The 26,293-nt window shown below is 43.2% G+C and overlaps 2 protein-coding genes and 1 long non-coding RNA gene across 4 annotated transcripts; 1 reads left to right on the top strand and 2 right to left on the bottom strand.

Moving 5' to 3' along the window:
* Positions 1 to 2,279: 2,279 nt before the first annotated feature.
* LOC102699369 (RING-H2 finger protein ATL72-like) lies at positions 2,280 to 3,172 on the bottom strand. Its single transcript, XM_040520154.1, has one exon. It carries the CDS (start codon positions 3,109 to 3,111, stop codon positions 2,452 to 2,454), a length of 660 nt encoding a protein of 219 aa, XP_040376088.1. The 5' UTR covers positions 3,112 to 3,172; the 3' UTR covers positions 2,280 to 2,451.
* A 10,178-nt stretch (positions 3,173 to 13,350) lies between these two features.
* On the bottom strand, positions 13,351 to 14,920 carry LOC107304942. 2 transcript variants are annotated; one of them, XR_005810993.1, is made up of 4 exons: positions 14,740 to 14,920; positions 13,927 to 14,082; positions 13,763 to 13,832; positions 13,351 to 13,673 (listed from the first exon to the last, which is right to left on the bottom strand). It is a non-coding gene; the product is annotated as an uncharacterized LOC107304942 (long non-coding RNA). The 2 variants fall into 2 exon arrangements; XR_001551003.2 differs by lacking the exon at positions 14,740 to 14,920 and having other exon boundaries at positions 13,927 to 14,381.
* Positions 14,921 to 23,566: 8,646 nt separating this feature from the next.
* On the top strand, positions 23,567 to 24,731 carry LOC102704657 (dof zinc finger protein 4-like). The gene has a single exon (XM_040519861.1). It carries the CDS (start codon positions 23,724 to 23,726, stop codon positions 24,699 to 24,701), a length of 978 nt encoding a protein of 325 aa, XP_040375795.1. The 5' UTR covers positions 23,567 to 23,723; the 3' UTR covers positions 24,702 to 24,731.
* The last annotated feature ends 1,562 nt before the right edge of the window (positions 24,732 to 26,293 follow it).

Here is a 26,293-nt window from a genome sequence, read left to right as displayed (position 1 = left end):
TTGGCTTGGATTCTGTGCCGATTATGTGGCCTGCTGGTCTGGACACAGTTCGGTCGAAAGGCCGAACAATGTCACCAGATTGGGCTTTGGAGAGTAAAGATTTGCATTACTGGGCTGAGGTCATGGACGCTACTGTACAATATTCAGTTCCCAGCAAAGGAAAAAAGGGAAATGGAAGAAAAGAAAATTTCTGCTCTTCAGCTTTTGTACGTACAAGTCCCCCAGAAAATAAAAAGAAGATGAACCTGTCGTGACATTTTTCATACGGGTTCACTTTCCTACCGAAGTGCGATCTGAGCTCACCGATTTCACAGCAGTCAGCAGGGTTGCTCGAGTAAAACGCAGGCCACTAGTCATGTCCAATACGATTTCTCCTTGGATGATCGTGATCTTGCAGCAATCTAGTAGGAGATGGCTCCCTTCGTTTCGGCTTGTAACTGTTTATAGACTAAATTTAATTATTTAATTTTGGAGTTGTTTTATAGTCTTATGTCGTAATTTATTTCATATAATTTGTGTTTGAATTACTACGATCACATGTATAAACATTTTACTAATAAATTATTTTTTTTCATAAATATTCTGCTTCGTTTTTCTCCTAAAAAGCGAAATAGCGAAATGATGGAAACCGTGCACGATATCAATTACCGAAACCAACTTTTATGCCTCCTGACTCGGACATGGAGCCCAAGATTGGACCAGGGATCACCGGCTACTGCAAAATGCATTAATGCATCATTCCGTCGACCAAGCAGCCGGCGGATAACCGAACTCTCCCAGTTAAACAGCCCCAATAACTGACTTTTAATTTCTAATTGCACAAAGCTGCAATAATTCATGCTTTCTTTCATAAAGTCGACGCAATTCCATCCTACGTTGCCGGAAGAACAAGATGTTGATACTCTGCAGGTGCTTTCAGCGCTGGAAGATCTGATAAGTTGATACGCGAATACTTCGGCTGAGCTGATCACTTTGCCGGCGTATAGCGTGTTACTGGTTGATTTGGGTAAAAAAAATTTAGACAATGGAAATGTTTATTTTGGGCAATAGTGGGCAGCATTATTGGCAACAGAAAAATAATTAACGAGGCACACGCTCGCTAGTACAGTGCTTTGAAGCTTACAGTAGTGGAAAGCCTCAGGGGAGCCCATTACGTGAGCCAATAATTCAGTAAGGCGGAAAGAAAGATTGTGGCAGTGGCAGTGGCAGTGGTAGCTGCAGCTGCAGCTCCCACTCTGGACGGGCGGGGAAGAGGGGAAGACGTTTTCCGGCTTGCAGTCAAAAGCGTGTTTCATATGGTGCCTACTCATTTCAGCTAATTATTGCACTAAAGTATCCATTTATAAATGATAATGCAGCAAGCAGTCAAATGTCGCACATGGTATTGTAACAACAATGTTAGTATTGCCTTGCTTTGTAGTGAGGCAGAAGGGGGAAAAATGACATCTTCAGAAATAGTCATAGGCCTCACGTTGTTCATCCTAGATGCTCTCGGCTTCAAGGAGCCCCCCACTTCACCGGTCGACGGTCATCACCCATAATTGCCTATTTGCTTACTGCAATAAGATTTGATCATTCGAGCTACTTTTTTTTTTGAACGGCAATTTTTTGAGCTACTTTAAAAGCTTAAAACTGTAATAGCAAGTAGCAACACAATCTGGAATTGGCCGCGCTTAGGATACATCATTCTTAAAATTTTCAGGCCACAAGTCAAGTGTGACGCACGTCAACACAATAAACCGTCGGCTCGGCTGCATATTAGAACTCTTAACCTTGTCAGATTTTTCTAACTCGCCGACTGCTTATATACCTCTAGTATGCTTTGCAGTGGATGATTGTAGTTTGTACAGTTACATATTGCACTACAGCGTCACGCTAGAGCTCTAGAGCCTCGGTTTTTTTCGCTTTGACATATGTTTATAAGTTCAACCTTAAATTTGATGTTAATTTTAAGGTTTTTTCACACTTGTTTTTAGATAATTAAGAATATATATATAAAAAAATTATTTATAAATTTGACATTTTCAAATTTCTTTTTACTCAAACACTAAAAAATGTCCACCGCAGAAGGCGGACACTTGTGGATTGATGGTCGCATTGATAGGACTTTTACTCTGTCCGTGGGCCGAATTTATTGATTAGGCCGTTCCATGTTTATATAACAGAAATGGATGAACTGCCGAAATTCCTTTTTCATGTATTATGCATCTCGATTGTGAAAACAGAAAAAGAAAAACTCCAGTCACCCAGAGTGCATGAAAACGTTTCAGACGGTTTCAAAGATAGCCGTCCGTGGTATATTAGCAAATCTTTCACAAAGCCTGAACAGCTCACAACCTGGTCCTGTTTTTACAGCTGCAGAAAAGAAAAGAAATTAACTCATGACCACAGCGTCGCGGATGACAAAAGAAAAGAAAAAAAAATTCACTGCGTTCACTAATACTGAGCCTACTATACGAGATTCGTCACGTTGGCTAAGGCGTCTCGTGCATGCGAGCCGCCGGCGTCAGGGTAAACTTGCAGCTGCACGGCCGCCGGCGCCGCCGCGGGCTTCGCGAACGGCTCCCGCCTGCACGTCGGGCAGGTCTGCCTTGCGGCGAGCCAGCGGTCAATGCACCGCGCGTGGAAGCCGTGGCCGCAGCGCGGCAGCACGCGGACGCGGTCCCCCTGCACGAACTCGGCGAGGCAGATGGCGCACTCGGTCGAGCCGCACCCGGCGAGCTGATCGAACCCGCCGGCCGGCCACACCAGCGCGGGGATCTTCTCCCGGATGGCCCCGCCAACCTTCTTCCTGGCCGGCGCCGCGCATCTCTCGCCGTGATACTGATCTCCGGGGGGCTCCTGGCCGTAGCACACGCGCCGCGTGACGCGGAACGCGCACCGGGCGAGCGCGTGGAGCACGAGCCCGACGACGAGCACGCAGAGGAGGAGCGACAGGACCGTGATGACCGTCGCGTCCAGCGAGCTGAACGGGGCCGGGCGCGCCGTTGCCGCCGCGTTCGCAAAGCCTTCCACCCCATGCCCTGCGGGGCCAGGCGACGGGTCAGCCGCCGCCGCCGCCGCGCCGTTCGACAGAAGCCTCCTGGCCTGCTGCTGCTGCTCGACGTCCATCTTGGCAGCTCACTGCTTCGTATAACTCCACGAAGGAGCCGGCGAACGCACGTGCGAAGAGGTCTCGTCAAGAGAGAGAGAGAGAGAGAGAGCGAGAGCTCTCGTCGCACGGCGAAGGGGGTAGTTTATATAGTGAGGTAAGGTGACAGTACGCTGTGGAAGTTTTTTGGTAAAGATATTTCAGGTCGCCGTCTGTCAGTCTGAATTTTGTTGTTGCTTATTAGTGGACACTCGCACTGGAAAAAAAAAGACTTTACCTTAAGTACTTGACCTTGTGGACTTACTGTCGATCAATTCAGAGGCATGTGGAGTAATGGAGTGAGTCATGGAGATAAGACAGTACTACATCATACACCTCACTACGGTACGTGAGGGAGCTGGATTGACAGCAAAATGCAGAAGGGTGAGCTTTTTGACTATGCAACAAGCCACCCAAATTCACACGGATGTGCTTCAGTAGTTCAGTTTCAGGCTTCCAATTCCCTATCTTGGCAGAAACCACCTAGCTTTGAATCAACAAGAGATATGTCTGTACTTTAGCACGACGCTACCTCCCTGTTTTTTTAGATCCTTGCAAATAGTACGTTTCTAGAAGAGTGCGTTTAATTAAGATAAAAAACCGCAATACAACAGCATCTTCCATGGTTTTGAGGAGCAGGATGTGTTAGTAGTGCTGCATGATTGATATAACAAGTAGTGAAAAGGCACAAAGGTTTCGAAGAAGTGAGCGTTTGATTTGCGGCAAGCCATGGCTTCAGTTCAGTACAAAATCCTTTCCGCTTTAGGATGCTTGCGGTTTTCTTTATGCTTAAACAACCTACAGGCACCGAGCACGAAAGCACACAAGACAAAAATGCAAACTTGAAACGAGCCCACGGAGTCGCGTGTTGATCCGAGTTTTCTACGACCGGGGGGGGGGGGGGGGGGGGGGGTCGCTGAAACTCGAGCAAATGCAACGGACGCCAAACCGCACTTACTCTCCATGATTAGCGATTAGATTACACAGATCCCAGCCATAATCCTGCATGCTGGAGCCTCCACTAACTGAGCCGAGCGCGACCCGTCGGCTCACGCGCGGGTGACACGTGGCTCCGGAGGCGCCACCGTGGCGGTGACTTGTCAACATGCGAGTGGCCCGTCCTGGCCACGTAGTGCTGTGTGGCCTCCGACGTGTCACGCCCCGTCGTCCTGTCGAGAGTCGAGTGACTCGAGTCCTCCTGGTTTCGTTTTGGCGCGCTCTTCCTTTCGTTTGCCGGCCTTAATGGGCCGGGCCGCGCTAAAGTTCGTGCTCGCATTGGCCCATCATTTTACTCTTCTGTCGTCGCTGCTCCTTGCGCTGATATACTACCGAAAAAAAATATGACTACGGGAAACAAATCGTAGATTCTTCATCAAAATACTTTCACAATAACGTACTACCCTGTCTCCAAATATTTGACGCAATTGACTTTTTAATATATATTTGATCGTTCGTCTTATTCAATTTTTTATAAAATATATAAAGATATATATGCATAAAAGTATATTTTACGATGAATGAAATGATATAAAAATAATCAATAATTATGTAAATTTTTTGAATAAGACGAATGGTCAAACGTGTATAAAAAAGTCAATGGTGTAAGTATTTAATTAATTTTATAGCATATTTATACAAGAGTAATTTTTGGATTAACTTGAAATGTGTATTTTCGAGGCATCTTAAGACATTGGCACATAGTAATCAAGTAGCAAGCGCCTGGTTTTGTTCCGACAATAATGCATGCTCGGACGTGCCTCATCGACCGTGTCGGCTCGGTAGCGTTGCTGTACAGCTTGGGGCGCACCGAGAAGTTCAATCTACATATTCAGGACACAAATCAAAAGCAATATGCCAATATCAACATTGATCAATCAACCAGCCATACATATATTCGTATAGTCCTTGTGGTGTTACGTTTTAATTATCTCCCCATGCCTATACGCTGTACAAGCACTTGGGCCATATTTAGTTCCCAAAAACTTTTCTTAAAACATCACACCGAATCTTTAGACATCTAAATAAATCATTAAATATATATAAATATTAAAACTAATTATACAGTTATGGGGAAATCGTGAGACAAATCTTTTAAGTCTAATTAGGACATAATTAGTCTTAAGTGCTACAGTAACCAATATGTACTAATGACGGATTAATTAGACTTAAAAGATTCGTCTCGCGGTTTTCAGACGGATCTAAAATTTGTTTTTATACTTTAAATGTATATCTAAAAATTTAATGTGATGTTTTTACAAACTGAACAAGGTCTTATTATTGTTTTCTGGATCAGATTGTATCTTCTGCAACACGGAGAGAAAGTACTAGAGCCAGTTTTAAACAAGGGAGAGGTGAGAAAAAGGGAACGGCTAAGTATAGTTAATAGATCTTTAGATCAGTGGCAGACAAGCACATTAACCATGGTTTTGGTAGAGTTGATTCTCTGAATTCCTGCAGATTCGACCCTAAAGACTGTAGACTGTAGACTGTAGAAGTAGTATCTACCTATATGTGTACACGGGAAGGCAAGTAGCCAACTAGAGCTTATACTACTGCTGGTGCTACTCGCTGTTAAGCTAATGCCTTGTTTAGTTCCCAAAATTTTTCTTTAAAAACATCACATCGAATTTTTGACACCTAAATAAAGCATTAAACATAGATAAACTAAAAAAACTAATTACATACTTATGAAAGAAATCTTGAGATGAATCTTTTGAGCCTAATTAGCCCATGATTAGCCATAAACGCTACAGTAACCAACATGTGCTAATGATGGATTAATTAGGCTCAAAAGATTCGTCTCGCGGTTTCCAGGCTAGCTGTGAAATTTATTTTTTCATTCGTGTCCGAAAACCCCTTTCGATATCCGGTCAAACATTTGACGTGATACTTCTCCCAAAAATTTTCTCAATCTAAACACCACCTGTTTAGTTGCCAAATTTTTTTATCAAAACATCACATCAAACGTTTGACTGGATACCGGAAGAGGCTTTTGGACACAAATGAAAAAACGAATTTCACGGCTAGCCTAGAAACTGCGAGATGAATCTTTTGAGCCTAATTAATCCATCATTAGCATAAATTGGTTACTGTAGCATTTATAGCTAATCATGGACTAATTAGGCTCAAAAGATGCGTCTCAAGATTTCTTCCATAACTGTGTAATTAGTTTTTTTAATTCATCTATGTTTAATACTTTATGTAGGTGTCAAAAATTTGATTTGATGTTTTTTTAAAAAATTTGGAAACTAAACAAGTACTAGGTTATCCAAACAGATCCGCCTAAATAGTTGAAGTCGTTTTGTATGCATGACCATCATCAACACCCAGTTCAGACTTCTGATGCATACGGGGTGTGACCAGCAGCCCTGTCATTGGATCCCATCCACTGAGTCCACAGCGATCAATACAGTCCAAGCATTACTACAAGTGGTCATAATTAATAGACTCCGGTGTAAAACTTTTTACCTCCAGAGTCTTTTTATACAGACAAAGGCCACATTCGTTCAGCGAAATAAGCAGCCAGATTCCCTCTTTTACCCCGCCCCGCGCACGTTTACTAAACTATTAAACAACATTTTTTTAAAAAAATTTAATTAGAAAGTTATATTAAAAATCAAATTAATCTATTTTTATTTTTTATAATTAATAGTTAATTAACCATGTACGAACGTTTTCTGTACGGGTTACCTACCCTTTTACCGAACACGGCCAAAGTCCACTTAAATCCCTAAATTATTTCGGTGGATCACTTAATAACCTGAACTATTATTTCTTCGTTTGACCCCTAAACCATTCAAATTGAGATATTTTATGGCATCTATTATAAAAATGTGTTGGCTCTCAGTATTTTTTAAGGACAATAAGAAACCTCATTCAATTTTAAGCTGAAAATTTTTAGAGCCAAAGATAATACCACTATCAAAGTCCAAAAATACTTTCAAATATCTTAGTAATTGTTTGCTTGGACTTTAAAAATCTTGATGTTTAAATTATTTTTAGGTGCCTCCAACCTATGTAAACAGTGTAAAAAGTTCTGAAAAGTTGTTGAGACTTAAGTTTTAATGCATCTAACATCATACCAAATTTCTACGCTAAATAAAACTTATATCGAGAGAAACGAAAAACGTAAATACTGTTTGGTGTGAGGGGGCGTTAAATGGAACCATTTACGATACTTCGGGCATAAAATAAACCGTAAACTACTATAGGGGATTAAAATGAACTTTTTTCCTTTTAGATAAGGGATTTTAGGTTGTTTTCAAGAAATTAACGATAGAGAAAAAATTATAATACCTCTCAGGCTCTCATTAATTGAGTGGTTATAGCCTTACAGGTAGAATAAAGAAAAAATTTAATGGAATGTGATTCACATAATAAGTATTACTGTATTAGTGTAGAATTTCTTATATTTATGCGAAAGGGCAAGTAGTCTAGTGGTTACAAAAGGATTTAGTAGCACCTGAGGATTTTCTAGGACTCTAACTGCTTTGTGCTTTCAGTAGGAGACAAGGTACCCGTGGTGACTTCGTGTTTCTCTAGATTCGCCGGGGTGCTCATAGGGGTATGCGTTGAAGTGTGTTCTTTAAAAAATTCCTTATATTTACGGACAAATATCAATATCTCTAATTCCTAGTATAAAAGGATTAGGAAGCTAGATGGAAACCAGTTCGGATTTTACAAATCCAAACTTCTCAGACTGGTCCAGTAACACAAACCGATTAGTATTTTTTTATCGAGTTCAAAAATGAAAGTTCAAACTGAGTTTTGAATTTACTCATGAGAAACAGCGGATTCGTTTGATTAAGTATAGTATTTCTGTTTCTAGCAGTGTGAAGCCGCTAGTCTTCTAGCATGCATGCTGTATATATTGATGACGAGCTTCTCTATCGTCGTTGAGAAAAAAAATATTACAACATCATATTTTATATCTTCTATATAAAAATTGATGACCTTTCGGTACCGTAAAATTTTCCACTAATACGATGTCATCACCCGTTCTTTCGCTTATGCTTATATGTTTATAAGATAAAATTTAAATTTATATCATTAAATTTAGAGTTGATTTTATAGTTTTTTTACCAAACTTTATTTTCTAGCCTTGACTCTTAAAAAATACATAAATATAAATTTTACTCATAAATTATTTTTTATTTATAAATATGACATATAAAAAGCCAACCAGGACCCCCGAGCGCTCGCTTAACTTAGCTTTCCAGATCGAACTGCTTTCCCACTTGATCTACGACGGGCTTTGGGCGCGTGAACGATCGGCTGTCACGTCTCGATCGACGAAGGCACATGCATGTACGCGACGTGTGCAAATGCACGAGCAAAGCTAGGCTCCACTAGCAAGTAGCACCACATCGTGATGATCACTCGTCAGAATCCCCCTATCCTGTATGTACGTGTCTGATCGCTCATTAGCTTGTTAAGTTGATGGTCCCAGGTGCCTGTCCAACTTGAAACGCACGAACCAGGAGAGGTTTCTTCTCAACAGAAAAAGAAAAGAGGATAAAAAGAACAAAAGACACGCTCCTAAAGTTAAAAGAATTTTTTTTGTTGTTGAGAAAGTACCTAACTTAAAGTATCTGTTACCTGAAGATTAAATTTTACATAAAAACAAAATATGGTATCTTAAGGTATTATCCTAATGATAATAGCAAGATCTCTACAGTTAATATCCCGGGTGAACACAACAAATCTGCTGGTTCCTTGTGGAACAGCCAACATTCTTGATGAACTGGCGTGGTCTTTTTTCCGTCTGCATCCCAGATGGCAGCTTTTGATAAAGAACATTGGTCCTTTTTGGGTGTGTTATTATTATAATAATAATAATAATAATAATAATAATAATAATAATATTATTATTATTATTATTATTATTATTATTAGTATTATTATTATTATTATTAGTATTATTATTAGTATTATTATTATTATTATTATTATTATTATAACTTAAAATTGGGCCTTTACATTTAGGTTCTCAGTAGGCCCGTGCTGTGTGAAAAGCTCCTTATGGCCTTTTTCATTCAGGCCGGATCAATGATTGGGCTAGGCCAGGAAAACACACTCCCTTCGTTATTAAAACACAAACGTAACAGAACAGAGAAGGGCGAGCGATTTTACGCACACATGCTGGCTGGCTCACCGACGACGTACCGAGTATCCGTCACTGACAATATTACTGGCCTATGTTTCATGGGACACGACTCGTCCCAGATTCAGGTGGGCGCTCGATCATATGGCGCAGGTTCGCGCGCTTCACGCTAGGTGTAACGTAACCTGGATCAGGATCAATCGGAACAGGATGGCTAGTGGCACCCGCCCGCCGTCGTCTACGACATCTCCAACAAAGCCGGCGCCCACTTCCTTCAGTTTCGTGCCGCGCAACGACGTGTCGCCGTCGCGCATTGAAGGAGGCAGGCGCGCGAGCGCGCGCGCGCACGGATCCAGACCCATGTGACCCCCGCGCCCGTACGTCCCCAAGCGTGCATGATGATGCACGGTAGCCGAGTCCACCCGATCCAATGATCATATGGGCCACGGCGCGGTTGTGGTCCAGGCGATCGAGGGAATCGACTCGCTCGCGCGCGCCCGCGGCCTCATCACCACCCGGCAGGACACGCACGGTACGGCCGCCCCGCCGGCCGTTCTCCACCTGCCAGGCGCGGGACGCCACCAACCCGCGCGCGCGCGGGCTCTCTCTCTCTCTGTGTGTCTCGCTGAATCGCGAGTTCACGCGGGCGTCTCGCGGCTCGCGGCGCACGGGGGAGTTTGTCAACGCCGGCCTCGATGATATATGTCCTGCGAGAGCCGGCCGGCCGGCCGGCCGGGCCCCTGTCGCGTTCGCGTGTTGTCTCTGTTGATTGAGTTTCAAGGAAGGGATTATGAAGTGCAGCACATCAGGTTCATGCTGGCCTCGCATGCATGCATCCGTGGAGTGGATGGTCCCCGGGCCGGCCGGGGCTGGTGAACCATGCATGTACACGTACGTTTGCACTGACCACGTACTGAGATAGAGTACGTACTTTGTTACAGAGTTTGCACCTCCCAACTTTTCCAGAGGGGGACGTTCGTTACTTGCCCGGTCTAGGTTTTGGGCCTTTTGTTCGTTCGTTCGTCCGTGTGACAGAAACGCTAGGAGCTCGCCTGCATACTGCATATTCTGATGTCGTTCTTGATTGATCAGTCGTTGCCGATAAGCTCTTGGGCGATTCCCTATAAGCTTTCTGGCTGTTGTTGTGGTAGATTAATTTATAAGTACGGAGCAAATAATTGGTCAATACGTGTACGTGTAAAAACATTCATTAATCTGTACAAGGGTCCTGCAGGTAGAGTAGTTTTAACTGTCGACGTGGGATATTGAACATTTGAACAGGATCAAATTAAGCGCCAAATTTCAGGTCCTTCGGTGCTCAAGTAGACTCAATATATTACGCCTTCCAAATTGTCAGTAAAGTCTCTTTAGGGTGATCTCTCCTAATAATACAAACGAATATGTACCGTTATATACACAAAACATCTCATATATATATATATTAATTGCAATTTCTTTCGATGAGCAATTTTACCATCCTTAAGAAGGTACCAAAAGATACCACTGTTTTCTATGTAAAGGTATCAAATTTTACATAGAAAACAGTGGTACCTCATAAAGGATGGGAAAAAAGCTCTCTTTCGATACTGCCCAGCGAGTCCTCTGCTCCCAAGTCCCGACGAGTTGATTCATGGGTGATTGTTCATTTGTTTGTTTTTTCATATAAAAACTCAAATGACATATTTACAAACAAAAAATAGTTGTGAATTACATACGTGTTCTAAGCGATCTAAAAGTTCAGACTGAAAAATAAACTACGATAAAAAAATCTTTAAATTAACTCTAATTTAAGATTAAAAAATTTAAATTTTAGCTTATAAGCATAAGCACAAGAAAAAATACGAGAGTGTCAATTCACAATTGTGCCAGTGTTTTATTATTTTGTGTGTTAATATTTCTGGGGTGACTTTGGACATGCACGCATGCATGGTTCATTAATTCCTAGTATTTCTGCCATATTGAACACCTTACGCAACTTTTTGGCAATAAATAATTTAATAACTGAGAGGAGAGCAGCCTAGCTATGACACATTGGCAAACAACTGTAGTTGGAATTGCACGTATTATTCTTCCACTCCCCATATCCAACTTTGTCGTTCCATCGCAAGGCTAAAGGCCGGGTTGCTTTCGCATGCACTGCAGCTGCAGCTGCACCTGCGTGCATGCAGCTTATCCTCTATGCTGTCCCAGTACGTACAAACGCTTAATTCTATTTCTCAGTCTGTTGGACAAGGCCCTGGTCCATGCACGAATGCCAGCGCATTGCCCTGTTCGTTTGTTCCAACCAATCCATCCATCCATACTTGTACAGCGACAGTCCTATCAATGCAAGGTTGTTCGAGTCTTAGCCCTTTGGCCCTTGCCAATCGATCGCCATGATCCTGGCCTGCATTACTGCATTGCCTGCTCATTTTCTCCCCTGCACATATCAATTAATCGCAACAGTCCATGTTATGATTGCTGATGCTACGTACTCTCGCTCTCTGAGTGTGGCTGATGCCCAGTTCAGACAGAGGAGTGTGGCTTAAGCAACTCTTAACAGTCTAGGTAGCTGGTGTGTCCCAGCTAAATCATTAGTGTGATCCCCACAGGGGCTGCATCATCCTCTCTAGAGTAAAATTTGCAGTCTGTAGCTCTTGCGTAAGTACTCTATCTTTACAAGACCACATAAAAATTAAGGGGAAAATGAGATAAGGTGCTGGATTAATTCTGAACATTTTGCTGCTGCATACTTGTCTATTCCCCTAGGTACCATCGTCGTCAACTTTTCATTTTTACTTATGCTTATAAATCAAATTTAAATTTACGAAAGGGCCTGTAGCCTAGTGGTTACATAGGACTTAGTAGCACATGAGGTCCTGGGTACGGGGAGCGAATTGTCCAGGACTCTAATGGCTTTGTGCTTCCAGTGGGACTCCTCGTTGCAGGACTCTAACGGTTTTGTGCTTTCAGTGGGAGACGACGTGCCCGTCGACATCGAGGTGCCCGTGGCGACTTCGTGGTTCTTTCAGTGGAAGACGACATGTCCGTCGACATCGAGACGTCCGTGGCGACTTCGTAATTCTCTAGAACATGGTACCTCCTTAATGATGGAAAAAATGCTCTGATTTTAAAGTTTTTTCATCGTAGTTTTTTCAGCCTTGGTTTTTAGATCGCTAGAAATATTTATTTATAAATTATTTTTTGTTTATAATTATGTGTTTTGTCACCCTCCATGGTTCTCATTTATTTGCAGACAATAGGTTGTTTAGATTGCTTGTGCGGAAATGGAGTAAAGATGGCCGTTATACTTTGTGTTTTATTCTCTCTATTTTATATTATAAGACTTTTTGGTTTTTTGCATAGATTAATCCATATATCTATACTATTCTAAATAAAGGTAATAGTGATGGCAGTGCATCTTTCATCCACCAATGCAACTATAGTGTTTTAAAATAGTCCTATATATTGGTTCTATTTTTCATCTATAAAAAACAAGTACCAAACAATACTAGCATGCGTATAATTCATATTCCTCCGTATCAAAGCACGGGTATTTAGCTAGTTAATGTATATATTTTTATATGTGTAGATTTATTAGCACATATATAATTTAAGCAAGACGAGAAAGTCTCGTAATATAGAACTAAGAAAATACTTCATTATGTACGGAGTTAGTTAGTTTCAAAAAAACACATGCATAGTTACCTGTTGCATAATTAGTAGCTCACGTAAAACTATGTATGTACATCATTAACGTTACAAGAATAGAAAGTACCTAGACATCAACGATGGATGGATGATCGTCTAAAGGTACGATCCACCAGGTCCAGTTTGTATGCCTGTGACTAGGGTTGAAAACGGTCGGGAAAAGTAATTAACCATATTTTTTCCTGCATTTTTGGCTCGGGAACGGGAGCGGGAGCGGGAAGCCTGGTCGGGAAAACGAAATTGGTTACACGGTATATCGAAAACGATTCATTTCGATCGGGAACATGCCGATAACGATCGGGAATCGATATTTCAAAACGGAAATAGCAAACCATGCAACCACTTCAAATATTCGACGAAACAAAACTAGTGCAAATATGATACTAGCACAATACATAAAATAGTTGATGAAAACATACAACCACATATAAATTAGTTGATCAACAGTTCAACACATTCTCAATTTCTCATAACTCATAAGATCATAGTAGACAGTATGACAGTATGGCACATCCACACGATCACACCATGACACAAATACATAATAGTTCAAAGTTTATACATGTTTTACAAACACATCACACATGACACTGCTCAACTGATACATGAATGAATTTTATAATAGATAGGTAGAATCTGATATGCGAAGCAAAAGCGATGAAGTTAAGCAAATCCCCCGTAGGTATTGAACAATACATCTTCTGTATTGGACAGATCCACCTCTTCATCACTATCTGCAACTTCTCCATCCTACAAGTCAACAAGACAAGTACAGTGAGTTATTTTGAAGCAAGGGCCTCTAAACTCAAATTATAACACATACTGTCATCCTGACATACCTCTAAACTAATTTTGAAGCAAGGGCCTCTATAACTTCAAGATCACCCAGAATGGAGCCTACCTTCTTATCTGAAAATCAAGGAGAAACCAAAATAAATAAATTCAGCAAGCATGGTAATAATAAATTCTTGTACATCAACTAAAACTGAGCATATTTCATAACCTCTTCTTGCTGCAGCAACCCAATCCTTCATGTATATCAAAGCTTCTACCATTTCATGCTCAAGGCGGCTGCGAAACGGATCAATCACACGTCCACCGGCACTAAATGCAGACTCGGAAGCAACGGTTGAGACTTGTACAGCCAACAAATCACGAGCTATTTTTGCAAGAATAGGATACTTATCAACCTGGTTCTTTCACCATGATGAAATATCAAATTGACCACTAAACCTTAAAGGTGGATCAGCCATATACTTATCAAGCTCATTTAAGTCCTCTGCATGAGGTCCACTTGAGTCATATAAGTAGCTTTCTAGTTCATCATCTTCATTGTCCACTAACAGATCTGCTGTATCAACATCCATAGGTTCATTTGTTTTATTCCTAGTCCTTGAAGATGAAGGTGTAGAGGTAGCATAGAACTGGTACAATTTCTTGATCACATCAACAAGTTCATCAACATGAACATGACATACATTACCATGGAATTTCCTTATGTAGAACTCTATAAGTCTCTTCTTATATCTAGGATCTAAAAAACATGCAATAGCAAGGGTGGTGCTGGACTTTTTCCAATATTTGTCAAACTTTTTACTCATAGAAACAGCCATAGAACTAATAGTACCATCTTCACTAGTACATCACTCATTAAGCAAAATCTTTATCTCACAAAAACCTCTATAGAATAGATTTGCAGTTAGATATAAAGTACCAGAGAAAAGTTCAGTGAGATCAAAGAATTTCTTCAAGCATTGGAAAAGTTTGAATGCCATGGACCATTCAGTAGGAGATGGAGTAATTTTCTCATACTTACGACGATCTGAAGATTTGAGCCTCATGAATGCAGCCTTGTAATACAAAGTATCTTGAAGCATCAAATAGGTAGAATTCCACCTCGTTGATACATCAAGTGAAAAAGTCCTTTATTTGTATCCAGCCCACACTCTGTTGCACGCTTTATGAGCTCCTCCCATTGCAATGGAGAACCTTTGGCAGCCAGCACTAGTTGTCTAATATTCTCAATTGTGTGTGCAATCACACTCAACCCATCCCTAGCAACTAGGTTCAGAATGTGACAAGCACACCTCATATGAAAGAAGATACCATCACAAACCAATGAAGATGAAGCACTACCATTAGCCTTGAGATCAGTGATTATGTCTCTAACTGCTACCTCATTTGCTGCAGCATTGTCTAAAGTTAAAGAAAATAATCTCTTATCAATGTACCATTTAACCATGAGTTCAGTGAAGGTCTCTGACAGCTTTGCTCCAGTGTGACGTCCCTCTACATGCACAAAGTTGACAATTCTTTTCTGGATATTCCAATTGTCATCAATCCAATGTACAGTAACACACAAATATGCCTTATTCTGATTTGAAGTCCACATATCCATAGTTGCACTAAAGCGACATTCTATGGTTTTAAAGTATGCATACAACTTCTCCTTCTCTTGCAAGAACATTTCCATAATTTCTTTCTTAATGGTAACACGAGACTTGATTGGGAAGCTAGGACGCAAGGATTTAATGAATTCAACAAAATATTCATGCTCACATATATTAAATGGATACTCATGCATGATATTGCCAAGTAAAACTTCCTCACACTAGCTAATTCATCATACCTATAAGGTTGAACAGCAGTAATATCTTTTCCATTCTCCTTGTCCACCTTGAGTTGTTGTTGTCCCTTCACAATACTATGTGCGATCCTTAGGTGCGTCCAAAATCCAGTTGTTCCATAATTGCTCTCACATATGCCCTTGTGTTTGAATTTAGGAAACTTGCAATGTGCCCACATCTGAAGATATCTCCTCCCATTATCCTCAACTATCAGCTGCTTCTTGTCATAGTACTGCCACACATCTAATGTGCACCTTTTCGCCCTCTTTCCATTAGGTTCATCTACATTAACCGTCGGCTCATCACCCTCAATAATGATGGCATTAGCTGCAGCAGTTCCTTCCTGTCTCTGCACTTGCGTTGCACCAACAACAGTACTTCCACCAGCACCAGCACCATCACTTCCACTTCCACCTACAGTAGCAGTACCATCACTACCACTTGCACCGCTAGTTCCATCAATTATTGTTGTTGGACTACATGCAGCAGTTGCACTTCCAGATGATACAGACATACACAAACCAAGATCTGCACTAGGGCTTGGAGTGTCATTAACTGATCTTGATCTCTTAGATCCTAAAGAGAGAACAAGTGTGAAATATCAAGATATGACAGATTGAAAGTGGCACAACTTATGCATATTAATTACTTTTAACCATCAATACAAAATCAATGCTACTGCTAATGTTCTATACATATTCACATATGACAAAAAATAATCAAACATATTCATTGAATCATTGGTAGAGGTAGAGGCATATGTAGCAGGTACCTGGTGTTGCAGTGGGAGGAACCGTGCTGTTGTTCACATTCATTGGTGTCGGAGGTGGAGGCTCGAGAATGAGGCGACGCTCTGAGTGCAGCGATGAAGCAGATGCAGAAGCATTTGCACCTCCGGTCGGGGTTGACGACGACGAACGCTTCATCTTCAGAAGCTGCCCTTGAGGCTTGCGGCACCGGGTGCTGGCGAGGTGGAGCAAGGAGACGGAGATCAGTGGTCGGCGGCCTGGAAGTGGAGAGGAACACCGGAGCAGGGAGAGGCGGCGGCCGGTGGGGGAGCTCTGGTGGCTGCGTGGCGCCGCCGGGCGTCGGTGATGACGTGATGTGGAGCAGGGAGGTCGGGATCCTAGCGCCGGTGGCCTTGGGGGAGCTCCGGGAGGCGGCGACCGGCGGCCAGCGAGGGAGTAGGGAGAGGCGGTGGCCGGCGAGGGAGCTCCGGGTGGTGCCCCGGGCCCCGGCGAGACCGAGCAGGGAGGCGAGAGCCGGGCGCCGACGGCCTCCCAGCGGCGCGAAGCAGGCGGACCAGGCGGTGAAGCAGGCGGCGCGGGGCGCAGGCGCGTCGTCCTCGGCTCCTCTTCCAGTCCTCCTCGCGTGACTCGGGTCGGCGCTAGGTTAGGGTAAGCCGATGCCACGATGTGCTGATGGAGTGATGGGCTGATGGGCTGATGCGGTGCGAAGCGATGCGCTGATGGGCTGGATTGCTGGACTCCTGGGCAGCTGCCTGTGGGCTACACGGGAAATTACCGCGGGAATTATCCCGGATAAATGCAGGAACCGAGAAAACGGTCGGGAAACGACCTCAACCGATTTCGCTTCCGGATTCGTCGGATTTTCCCTTTTTTTCCCGATTTCCTGTCAAAACGATATTCGGGCGGGAAAATCAATATACGGTGTCGGTCGGTACGGGATTTTCCTGTCCCGTTTTCAACCCTACCTGTGACGAAGACAATCCAAACAGTGACGAACAGCGTCAGTTCGTACAATCGTACGTAGTGCTTCTCCGTTTTATGTTATAATATTGTTTGATTTTATCAAAATTTATTCATATATGTTTTGTGTGTGTATATATATAGAGAGAGATTTATTAGCTCACAGAGAAGATCAGAAAGTGATAGAATTAATACTCTTTTGCCGGTTAATGAAGTACTGGTAATCCTTTATACTCCCTCCCTTTCAAAACAAAATTATTTTTACCATTCATTATTCATTCCAAAATATAGCTATTTATCTAACTAAATCCTCGTCTCAAGGAACTACAACCATCATCTATTTTCTTTTCACTGGCATTCTATTCTTAACCCATCACAGTATTATTCTATGCATTCTCCCATACTTTCTCAGTACCGTCCACATCTCTGAAAATGCTTATATTATCAAACTATTAATGCTCCGTAAGTCCGTAGGCTGCCATCATAAATCCTCCTCCTCCGACTATTACACTTTTACAACGTAGGACACGCTATTAAAAAAATCCTATTTATATAGGAAGATTTTTTTATCGCTCAGGTTGATATTCTATTGTATATTAACTAAATAGTCAATATTTCTTTTCAACGATATTTTTTTTTGCTTCTGCTATGTCCATAAGCCAAAATTTGTCTTTTCAATATTATACCGTGAGTAGATTTTGGGTATTTTCATCATAGTTATTTTCTAGCATTAGCTTTTAGATCACTAAAAACACACAAATAAAAAATATTCACAAATTGTTTTTAATTTGTAAATATGTTGTTTCTTATTTTTTCCAAATAAGCCAAAAAATCACCCCTTAAAAAATTAACGAGATAGATTAATACGAGATATGCCACTACACAAATATATCACTTTAAATTCGACTTCTACAAGTTGTAAAAATTAATTATAACTGTGAATATATGTATACTAGTTGCATATTAATTTGTTTTTTACCACTTGTATAAGTCAAATTTAAACATATGGAGTAATAAATATCATATTAATCCATATTGTTATTTTAAAAAATTAACAACTACTTAAGCGGTAGTATATAATAAACAAGTGGATATCGACATGAGCCATGAAAATCCTTCCGCACTTATATACTGCAGTGGCTCGTCCCTGTGGACTCTCCCCGGAACAGAACATTCTAACCTTTTCTGATTTGTACAAGCACAGTTCCTGTTTCTGCTGACTACCCTATGCATGATTGGCTTATTATCAGCGCTACCGCTTACCTCACAGTTATGTGCGCGTTTTGGTATATCAACAAATTCTGAATGTTTTTTTTTTTGCTTTATTACTGAAGGGTACATATCATGTGCAGGGAGTGGACATAGAATGCTGTCAGGACTTGGCACCTGCATGAGTGGAGTTCATGTATCTGGCCATCTGCCACTCAACAAGACTTCCCGTTTGGCATTGCACGTTTGTTTGGATTGCGATTCCTCCCCTTTTTCTTTGACACGAACAAAGCCGCTAATTCCGCGCGGACGAATCAGGATGTTTTTTTTCCCTTTCCATAGAACTGGAGAGTAGGAAAGGAAACTACTACTGTACTACTGACAGCAAGTCTGAAGGTCCATGTTGGCACAGCAAGTTCAGACCACGAAAATCATCACACTTCACAGGAGCATCACGACGGTGGTGGCAGAGTACGCGGCGACCAATCATAGCACGGCCGACGGAGCCGCGCGCGGTCGATTTGTAGCGCGCGGAGGTATCGGGTCGGCGGATTCGTCGAATCAGTTTAGGGCCTATTTTCCTAATGTTGTTTTTATCAGTCCCAAACGATTCATAACTTCTGAAGATTTTAAAAAATAAACTAAGAATTCAGAAGCTAAAAAAGATAGGTTTAGAAGCTTTTAAAATTTTTATAAACTGGCTCTATAAGTAGCTGCTTCTCGTAATCTAAAATTCTCTTAAGCCCTTGGCTAGTTTGCGCGCTTGGTTGTAGTACGTGCTCGAGCTCCTCTGTCCTCGATGCGCTGTCACCGCGACCCATCAGCTCGATCGATGCCTCGATCGCTAGCGTGCCCGCGCAAGCAAGTCAAAATTGCGGTTGATGGTCCGCGTTTCTCCTTAATTGCGTATGATTAGGGGCAGGAACGCTAGCTAGCTCATGCATGCCGCGGGGCCGTGCGACGTACCTCACCGAGCCACATGGGTCACGTACGTCGAGTCGACCGCCGACCGGCCCCTGCACGTCCATCAAAATAAACGTTGCACACGTCCGGCCGGAGAGAGTTGGGAATGTACTATCGCCATCGAAACCCACTCGACCAGCTGCCCTACACGACAGATCGATCGAGAGGCTGGGCCACGCAGGGGAGACACCGGATGGTACGAGAGGGCTGTACGCGGCAATGGCATGTCACCGTGCGAGACTCGGGGGCCGTGCCGAGAGGCGCCGTACGTGGACGTGGCGGGGAAGGAGGCCGTGGGGGTGCACAGTACCGCCGAACGTGTCCGAACCAAGCGTCAGTAGCAGGGTCGGGCCATACGTGCCCGGCCGTCTTGGTGAGCTACTGATTGGGCCAAGCTAGGGCCCAATGATGACCCTGTCAAATGTCGATGTATCATCACGTCTTCTCGGCTCTGTAGCCTGTACTGTTGGGCTACGTACTTCGCATCATCTCCACTTGCATGGATGGCCGCCGTTGTTAGTTGGATGCGTCAGGGGAAACCAGCATAAACAGGACCCGGTTTTTACCAATCATTCACTTGATGGGACAGAGAGTACAGAACCTTTTTTCACATACGCAACTGCTTATAAGCCAAAATTTAAATTTTAAAACTTAATTTTAGACTTAATTTATTATGATTTATTTTACACATTTTGCTTTTGAGTCGTTATGGACATATATATAAAAATTTTACCTATAAATTATTTTTTATTTGTAAAAACGCATTTTCGTTTATTTCTCTAAATGCTATACGATGGGGGCCAGCTACAGCCTAAATTGTCGTAGCACGGCTATCAAAATCGAAACTACTAGCATATTTGAAGGAGTTTTTTTTAAAAAAAAAACTGGCTAGCCTGGAGCTGGTGTTATATGGGTAGAAGAAGAGAATAGTATTTACAAAGGCAATGATTAGAAAAGAATGGGGGAGGGGGAGTAAAGAGTAAAGAGAGATTTTTTTCTCAAACACGCAAAAGATTTGCTCGTCAATATATTAGTAAAGAGAGGCTTTGAGAAGCAAGCTGCTCTTGTGCTCGACCAAGCGCCAGGGGAGATCTCTAGGTTCTAACTCTCGCTACATTTTTTACACCACATTACATCCATAGTCGGATCTTTTCATGTATTCTCCGACGATGTGTTGAAGGTTGCAGAATTCTCGTTTGAACACTCTTCGGTTCTGCTCGGTCCATATCGCCTAAGCCATCAAGATATGCACTGACCTTACAGCCTTGAACAACTTCTTTGTTTGCTGGGAGTCATATAACGTCCAACACTCTAGCAGTGCTCTGCCGACCCTTTGATCATCCCTGGCCCTTGTGTAATTGATGGATGGCGATACAACATTCCAAATCTCCTTGGTGACCAGGCATTCCATGAACAAATGTTGTAATGTTTCTAGGTACCTGAAACAGAGTTGGTAGAAATAGTTATCCGGTCATTCCCTACGTTGTAGCCTATCAGCCATCCATGTTCTGCTCTGGAGGAGTAACCATACAAAGAATTTGTATTCGGACAGTGCCCGTGTTTTCCAGATGCGTTTCACCGCCACTGATGCTTTGACTAGTTGGAACTGTACCGTATATGCTGACTTTGCGAAATACATTTCATTGCTTGTCAAGTTCTAGGAGATTTTGTCCTGTACTCCTTCCGTGAGGTTGGTTTCACTCTCATGTAATGTTATCCAGATCAATAACCATGTATTCCATAATGAACTCTAACGTCAGGTTGTGTCTGACATCCTGTATCCAGTACCCATTTGTCAAAGCGTCACGCACCGTGCGCTTCTTCCTTCTAAAATGCATGAAGAGGTTGGGCGATAGGCGCTAGCTGCTTCAAGGGCTGATCGCCAAGCCAGGTTGAGGTCAAGAACTGTGTTGTCCTCCCAATGCATGCCTATGGTAACTTTTGTCATCCTAGCAAACAATTTCCTGTCACTCTTATCGCATGCATGGTACGAGCTTTTTTAATTAACATGTGAGAAAATTTAATACTTTAAGGTACTTAAGCATCTTGAGCATCGTATTTTCTGTTACCCTTAAGATATCAAGGTACCAAGATTATATACTTAGAAAATATGACACTCCAAATTATCTTCTCAAATACCATAAAGTTTCTTAATTAGCATATTTTTTGCGCAGTGAAAATGATGTTACCCGCAAGTTTAATCGGTGCGTTGAGAGAAATGGATGAATAAGACGATATGCAGTAGTTAAATTGCTATCACAATAGAGCAACAAGGTATAACGATCTATTGGGGGAACATATATAATGTTGACAGACAATAACAACAAAAGAGAAATAAGAACTAATGAAACAGTGGCAAAAGAAGGAAGTGCAAAGTTTTGATGATGGGATATAGAATATGGCTAGAAATGGAGAATGTCCACCTATATGCTAAAAAGATCTCTTTTTTTCCTAGTTGCTCCAGAATGCATTGTGGACGTCACAGGATGAACATCACTATGCAGGAACCGTGGAAAGAAGCATCGAGTTTGCTTTTATGTATGGAGAGTTAAAAGTGTGAGTAATTGAGATGCCAACTTGTAAAGAAAGTTTGGAAGCTTCATTTTAGACTTGAATGGCCTGTTCGCAACGTCCTTTCATCACAGTGGTTGTTGAATCATCATGCGATGCCAAGACTACTGTAGCCACTGAAGGTGGACTGCACAGTCTAAGCTTGTTGGGAGAAATTACGAGCTGCCTAATATCCCCCACAAATCAAATCCTACTCCTAGCTAATAACAATCTCACACCGCGCACAGCTGGGGTCGGCCCAAATCCGTGCGTCGCAAACTCGGATGCACATGCGCAAGCAAGCCCCGGGCGCGTACCCCCGTGCATGCGCCAACCCGCACACTACGTGCGTCGGTACGTGCGCTGCTCGTCGCGGTCGGCCAATCGCGCGCGGGCGGGCGGGCCGCATGATGCGGTTGCGTCGCGAGAGCCGGCTAAACCGTGTGAGCAAATCCCGGCCGGTTCCCACAGCGTACCCGTCGAACGACGGGCACGCGCGCACGCATCGGGAGGGGAGTAACAAAATCGGCGTGAACGATCCCGAGGGATTTGCGTCCCTCGCACCCCACCCCCAGCACCGCGGGGGGGCCGGCCTAGGGTTTCACGTGGGGCGCTGCCGCGTCCGTCCCCGGCTACGTGTGGTGCGGTGCGGTGCGGTGCTAGCTCGGAGCAGCCGCGCGCGCTCGCCCAACGCACGGCGCGTGCCACCCGTGCCCTCGACGATCACTTGGGCTGGGCGCAACACGGCTCCGCCTCACCGACCACGCCTGCCTCCCGCGGTATAGCAATGGCCTCCTATCATCTTATTACATCTGTGGCACTTCGTTGTAGCCTTGTAGGAGAATTTTTATTTTTTTTTGTCTCACCATTAGCAGATGCGTAGCCTTCGCACAGGGCGGTTATTTTGAAATTTTGGATGAGTATTTGTCAACCATGTTAATTGTTATTATAATCTTTTCGCTTATATTTATTATAAAATTTAAATTTTTAACCCTTAAATTTAGAGTTAACTTGGATTTTTTATTTTTCAGCCTTGTTTTTAAATAGTTAAGAACATTTATATAAAAATTTATTTATAAATTAATTTTATTTCTAATATGTTGTTTTACTTATTTTTAGAATAAGCCGAAAGATAGGCACATGTTTTACTTGCAACTCGATCCATGGTAAAGAACCAGGAGATTTGGTGATTCGTTTTCGGTTTTCCAGGCGTGAAAATTTGCGATGTACCGATGTCCTTTGATCACTAGCACAGTGGTTGTTGCGTCATTATGCGATCATAAGACTACTGTAGCCACTAAGGAGGGGACTGCACAAGCACAGTTTGTTGGGGTGATTAATTAGGAGCTGCCTAACCTCATTTCTTTAACCCCTAATTAAAGCCTACAAATAGTGTCACACTTACGACGACGAGCAGCTCGGCCAAAATCTATGCGCTGCAAACTCACATGCACATGCATGCTTCAGTGACCGGAAAAAACTCCCACCCAGCTGCCTACTAGTAGCTCACCCTGTGAGGAGGCTGTGATCCATATAAAAACCCCACCACCTCCCTCTCCCTCTCCCTCTCCCCCTCTTCCCACCCCCGTCAATCAGTTCCTCTCGCGCCACCGATCGATCGATCGAGCTGAGTTAACCTCTCACATCACCATATTCTTGGCTGCTAGCTAGCGGCCAGCTCGGAGCTCTCGAGTCTGACCAGTGACCGCCGGTATCGAGGTTGATCGCGATCAAGCTGAGAGATGTTGTCGTCGCACCACGAGGCGATGCTGCCATACGCGCCACGGCCGCCGTCGCTGCTGGTGGATCGCCGGTACAAGCAGGGCGCCGAGGCGGCGCCCAACTGCCCGCGCTGCGACTCGCCCAACACCAAGTTCTGCTACTACAACAACTACAGCCTCAGCCAGCCGCGCTACTTCTGCAAGGGATGCCGCCGGTACTGGACCAAGGGCGGCTCGCTCCGCAACGTTCCCGTCGGCGGCGGTTGCCGCAAGAACCGCCGGGGGAAGTCCTCTTCGGCGCGGTCGGCGGCGGACGCCGTCGCGAGCGGCCGGGACGCGGCGTTCGGCCATCGGTTCCCCGGCCCGGTCCGGCCCGACATGGTCCTGGAGGGCATGGTCGGCAACCCGGCGAACCCCGGCCAGGCGATGCCCGACGTGCCCGCCGCGGCAGACGGCTCGACCATCGACCTCGCAATGCTGTACGCCAAGTTTCTGAACCACCCACCGACCGACGCCGTTGTCGGCGGCGCCGTCACGCCGGAGTCGGCAGGGCACGTCGACGATGCGTTCGACACGTTCAGCGCGTCTAGCGATCTGAGCCCCGGCATTCTTGCGCCGGCGCAGTTCGACCCGAGCCAGGACGGGTTCGGCGAGTGGTCGAGTCCAGCGAGCGGCAACGACCCGACGAGTGCAACCACCGCAACCACCACCATGCTGTGCACAGACGCGAGCGTGCAGGCAGCTCTCGGTGAGCTCAACTTCGCCATGGATCAGAGCTGCTTCGACTCGCTAGGTTTGCCCACGGACGTCGGCGGCGTCGGCAGCCTGTCATCGTGGTGTTCGATCGTGCCTAGCTTGTCGACGTGGGAAGAGCCCAAGTACGACTCGTTGGATTCGTTTCCCGACGACGCCATGAGCCTCCATGAGGGCATGATCAGTGCGCCTGATCACGATTGGAGCGTGGATTGCCAAGGATTGGAGGCTCTTTACATGCCATAAATATAATATACGATTAAAATTCTTCTTCTTGCTAATCCATGCTATTCTTGCGATTGGTTTGTAATTTTTTTGTTTCGTTTCTGTTTGGAAGAACTACATATAGAGCTATATATGCATGTTTTGAAGAAGAGATGGAGAGGGTGAGCTAGGTGCTAGGTCACTCATGTGAAGGGAGTAATTAAGGGTAATTGGTATACTTGTGAGATAGAGCCAATACAATAAAGTTTGAAAATATTTTGGTTATATGGGGGTTGTTACACAAATTTTACTTGCAAGTCCATCTTCCGAAATACTGTAGCTGAAGTATTCTGGAGCCAAGATATTTTTCGTTTTAATGTAGTCTATAGCTGAAGTTGACAGTATATTTCGAGGTAATTTCACCATCCTTGAGAAGGTACTAGAAGATGCCATTGTTTTCTATGTAAAATTTGGTATCTCTTGGTACCAAATTTATCAAATTTTACATAGAAAACAGTGGTATCTTATGATACCTTCTCAAGGATATAAAAAGTACTCATATTTCGATCTATACATACATATACATATGCTCATTCATGAAGGGTACGTAGAACATGAAAATTAGAAGAAAATTAGCAACTAATTGAAATGAAGAAACTTGATATAGTACAATTTAGCAGCAAATTATTCCGAAACGTTATATTTGCTAACTTTTCATTACAACTTAATCATTACCATGATTCTACATAGTCAATATAAGCAACAACGAGATCTAGTAGCTTGTTTTGGCAACATTTTCACTGTGTGAATGAATAGTTTGCATTGGATCTACAGTTCGTTTCTATGTGGCTTAACATGGGGAGCAACTAATACCTTGCATGGCAAGCATTCCACAGTGCATGTGTCCCTTGTCTCCCTTGTGCTCGGTCGAGATTGCGAGTCAAACAAAAGCAATCCAATTAAACTCTGAAGAGAGTATTAGCTGCCATTTCCTCATTGGTCTGCCCGACTGCTCATCTCTTGTTGAAAGATAGAGATTGCTCGTATGATCGTCCACTTGCAACCACGTAGTATATTTTATCTAGATTTTACAGTCAGTAGAATGTTATCTGCATCACGGTGTTCGATTAAACTAAAAGGCTAAGTGAGCTGGGTTAAATTAATAAAAGACTAACTAAGTCAAGCTGCCAATTCTTATGCCTTAATGACCCTCCAGCTGCGCATTCAGTACGTGGTTAAGACCAATTCTGCAAATTGATCAAAAAGTAATCCCTATGGTTCATATGCATGCATAGTGCATTACTGTTGTACCATGGATCTGTTGCTGTAAAGTGAGTTGTGTAATGAGATCTCTTCAGAAATGAACTATTGATCCATGGGTCCCTGACAATAGTAGTTAAACTCACCAAAACACTATACTAGACCTTACATTCATGATCCAAATGTGGTTAGTTTCAACTGTCAAAAGGAGCAATGCATATACATGCATATGCAAGTGCAGTTACCAACGTACACAGGATAGCAACGAAAAACTAATTAAAGGCCATGCACATATAGGAGTAACATGTACATGTATACTGTACCAGAATTTGCATTGACGAAGAGGCAGATCAATAAAATGCACATATAGGGGT

Source organism: Oryza brachyantha, chromosome 1 (genome assembly GCF_000231095.2).
Source record: "Oryza brachyantha chromosome 1, ObraRS2, whole genome shotgun sequence".
Taxonomy (NCBI): domain Eukaryota; kingdom Viridiplantae; phylum Streptophyta; class Magnoliopsida; order Poales; family Poaceae; genus Oryza; species Oryza brachyantha.
The sequence above is the reverse complement of the archived record's forward strand: the minus strand, read 5'-3'. Positions and strand labels throughout refer to the sequence as shown.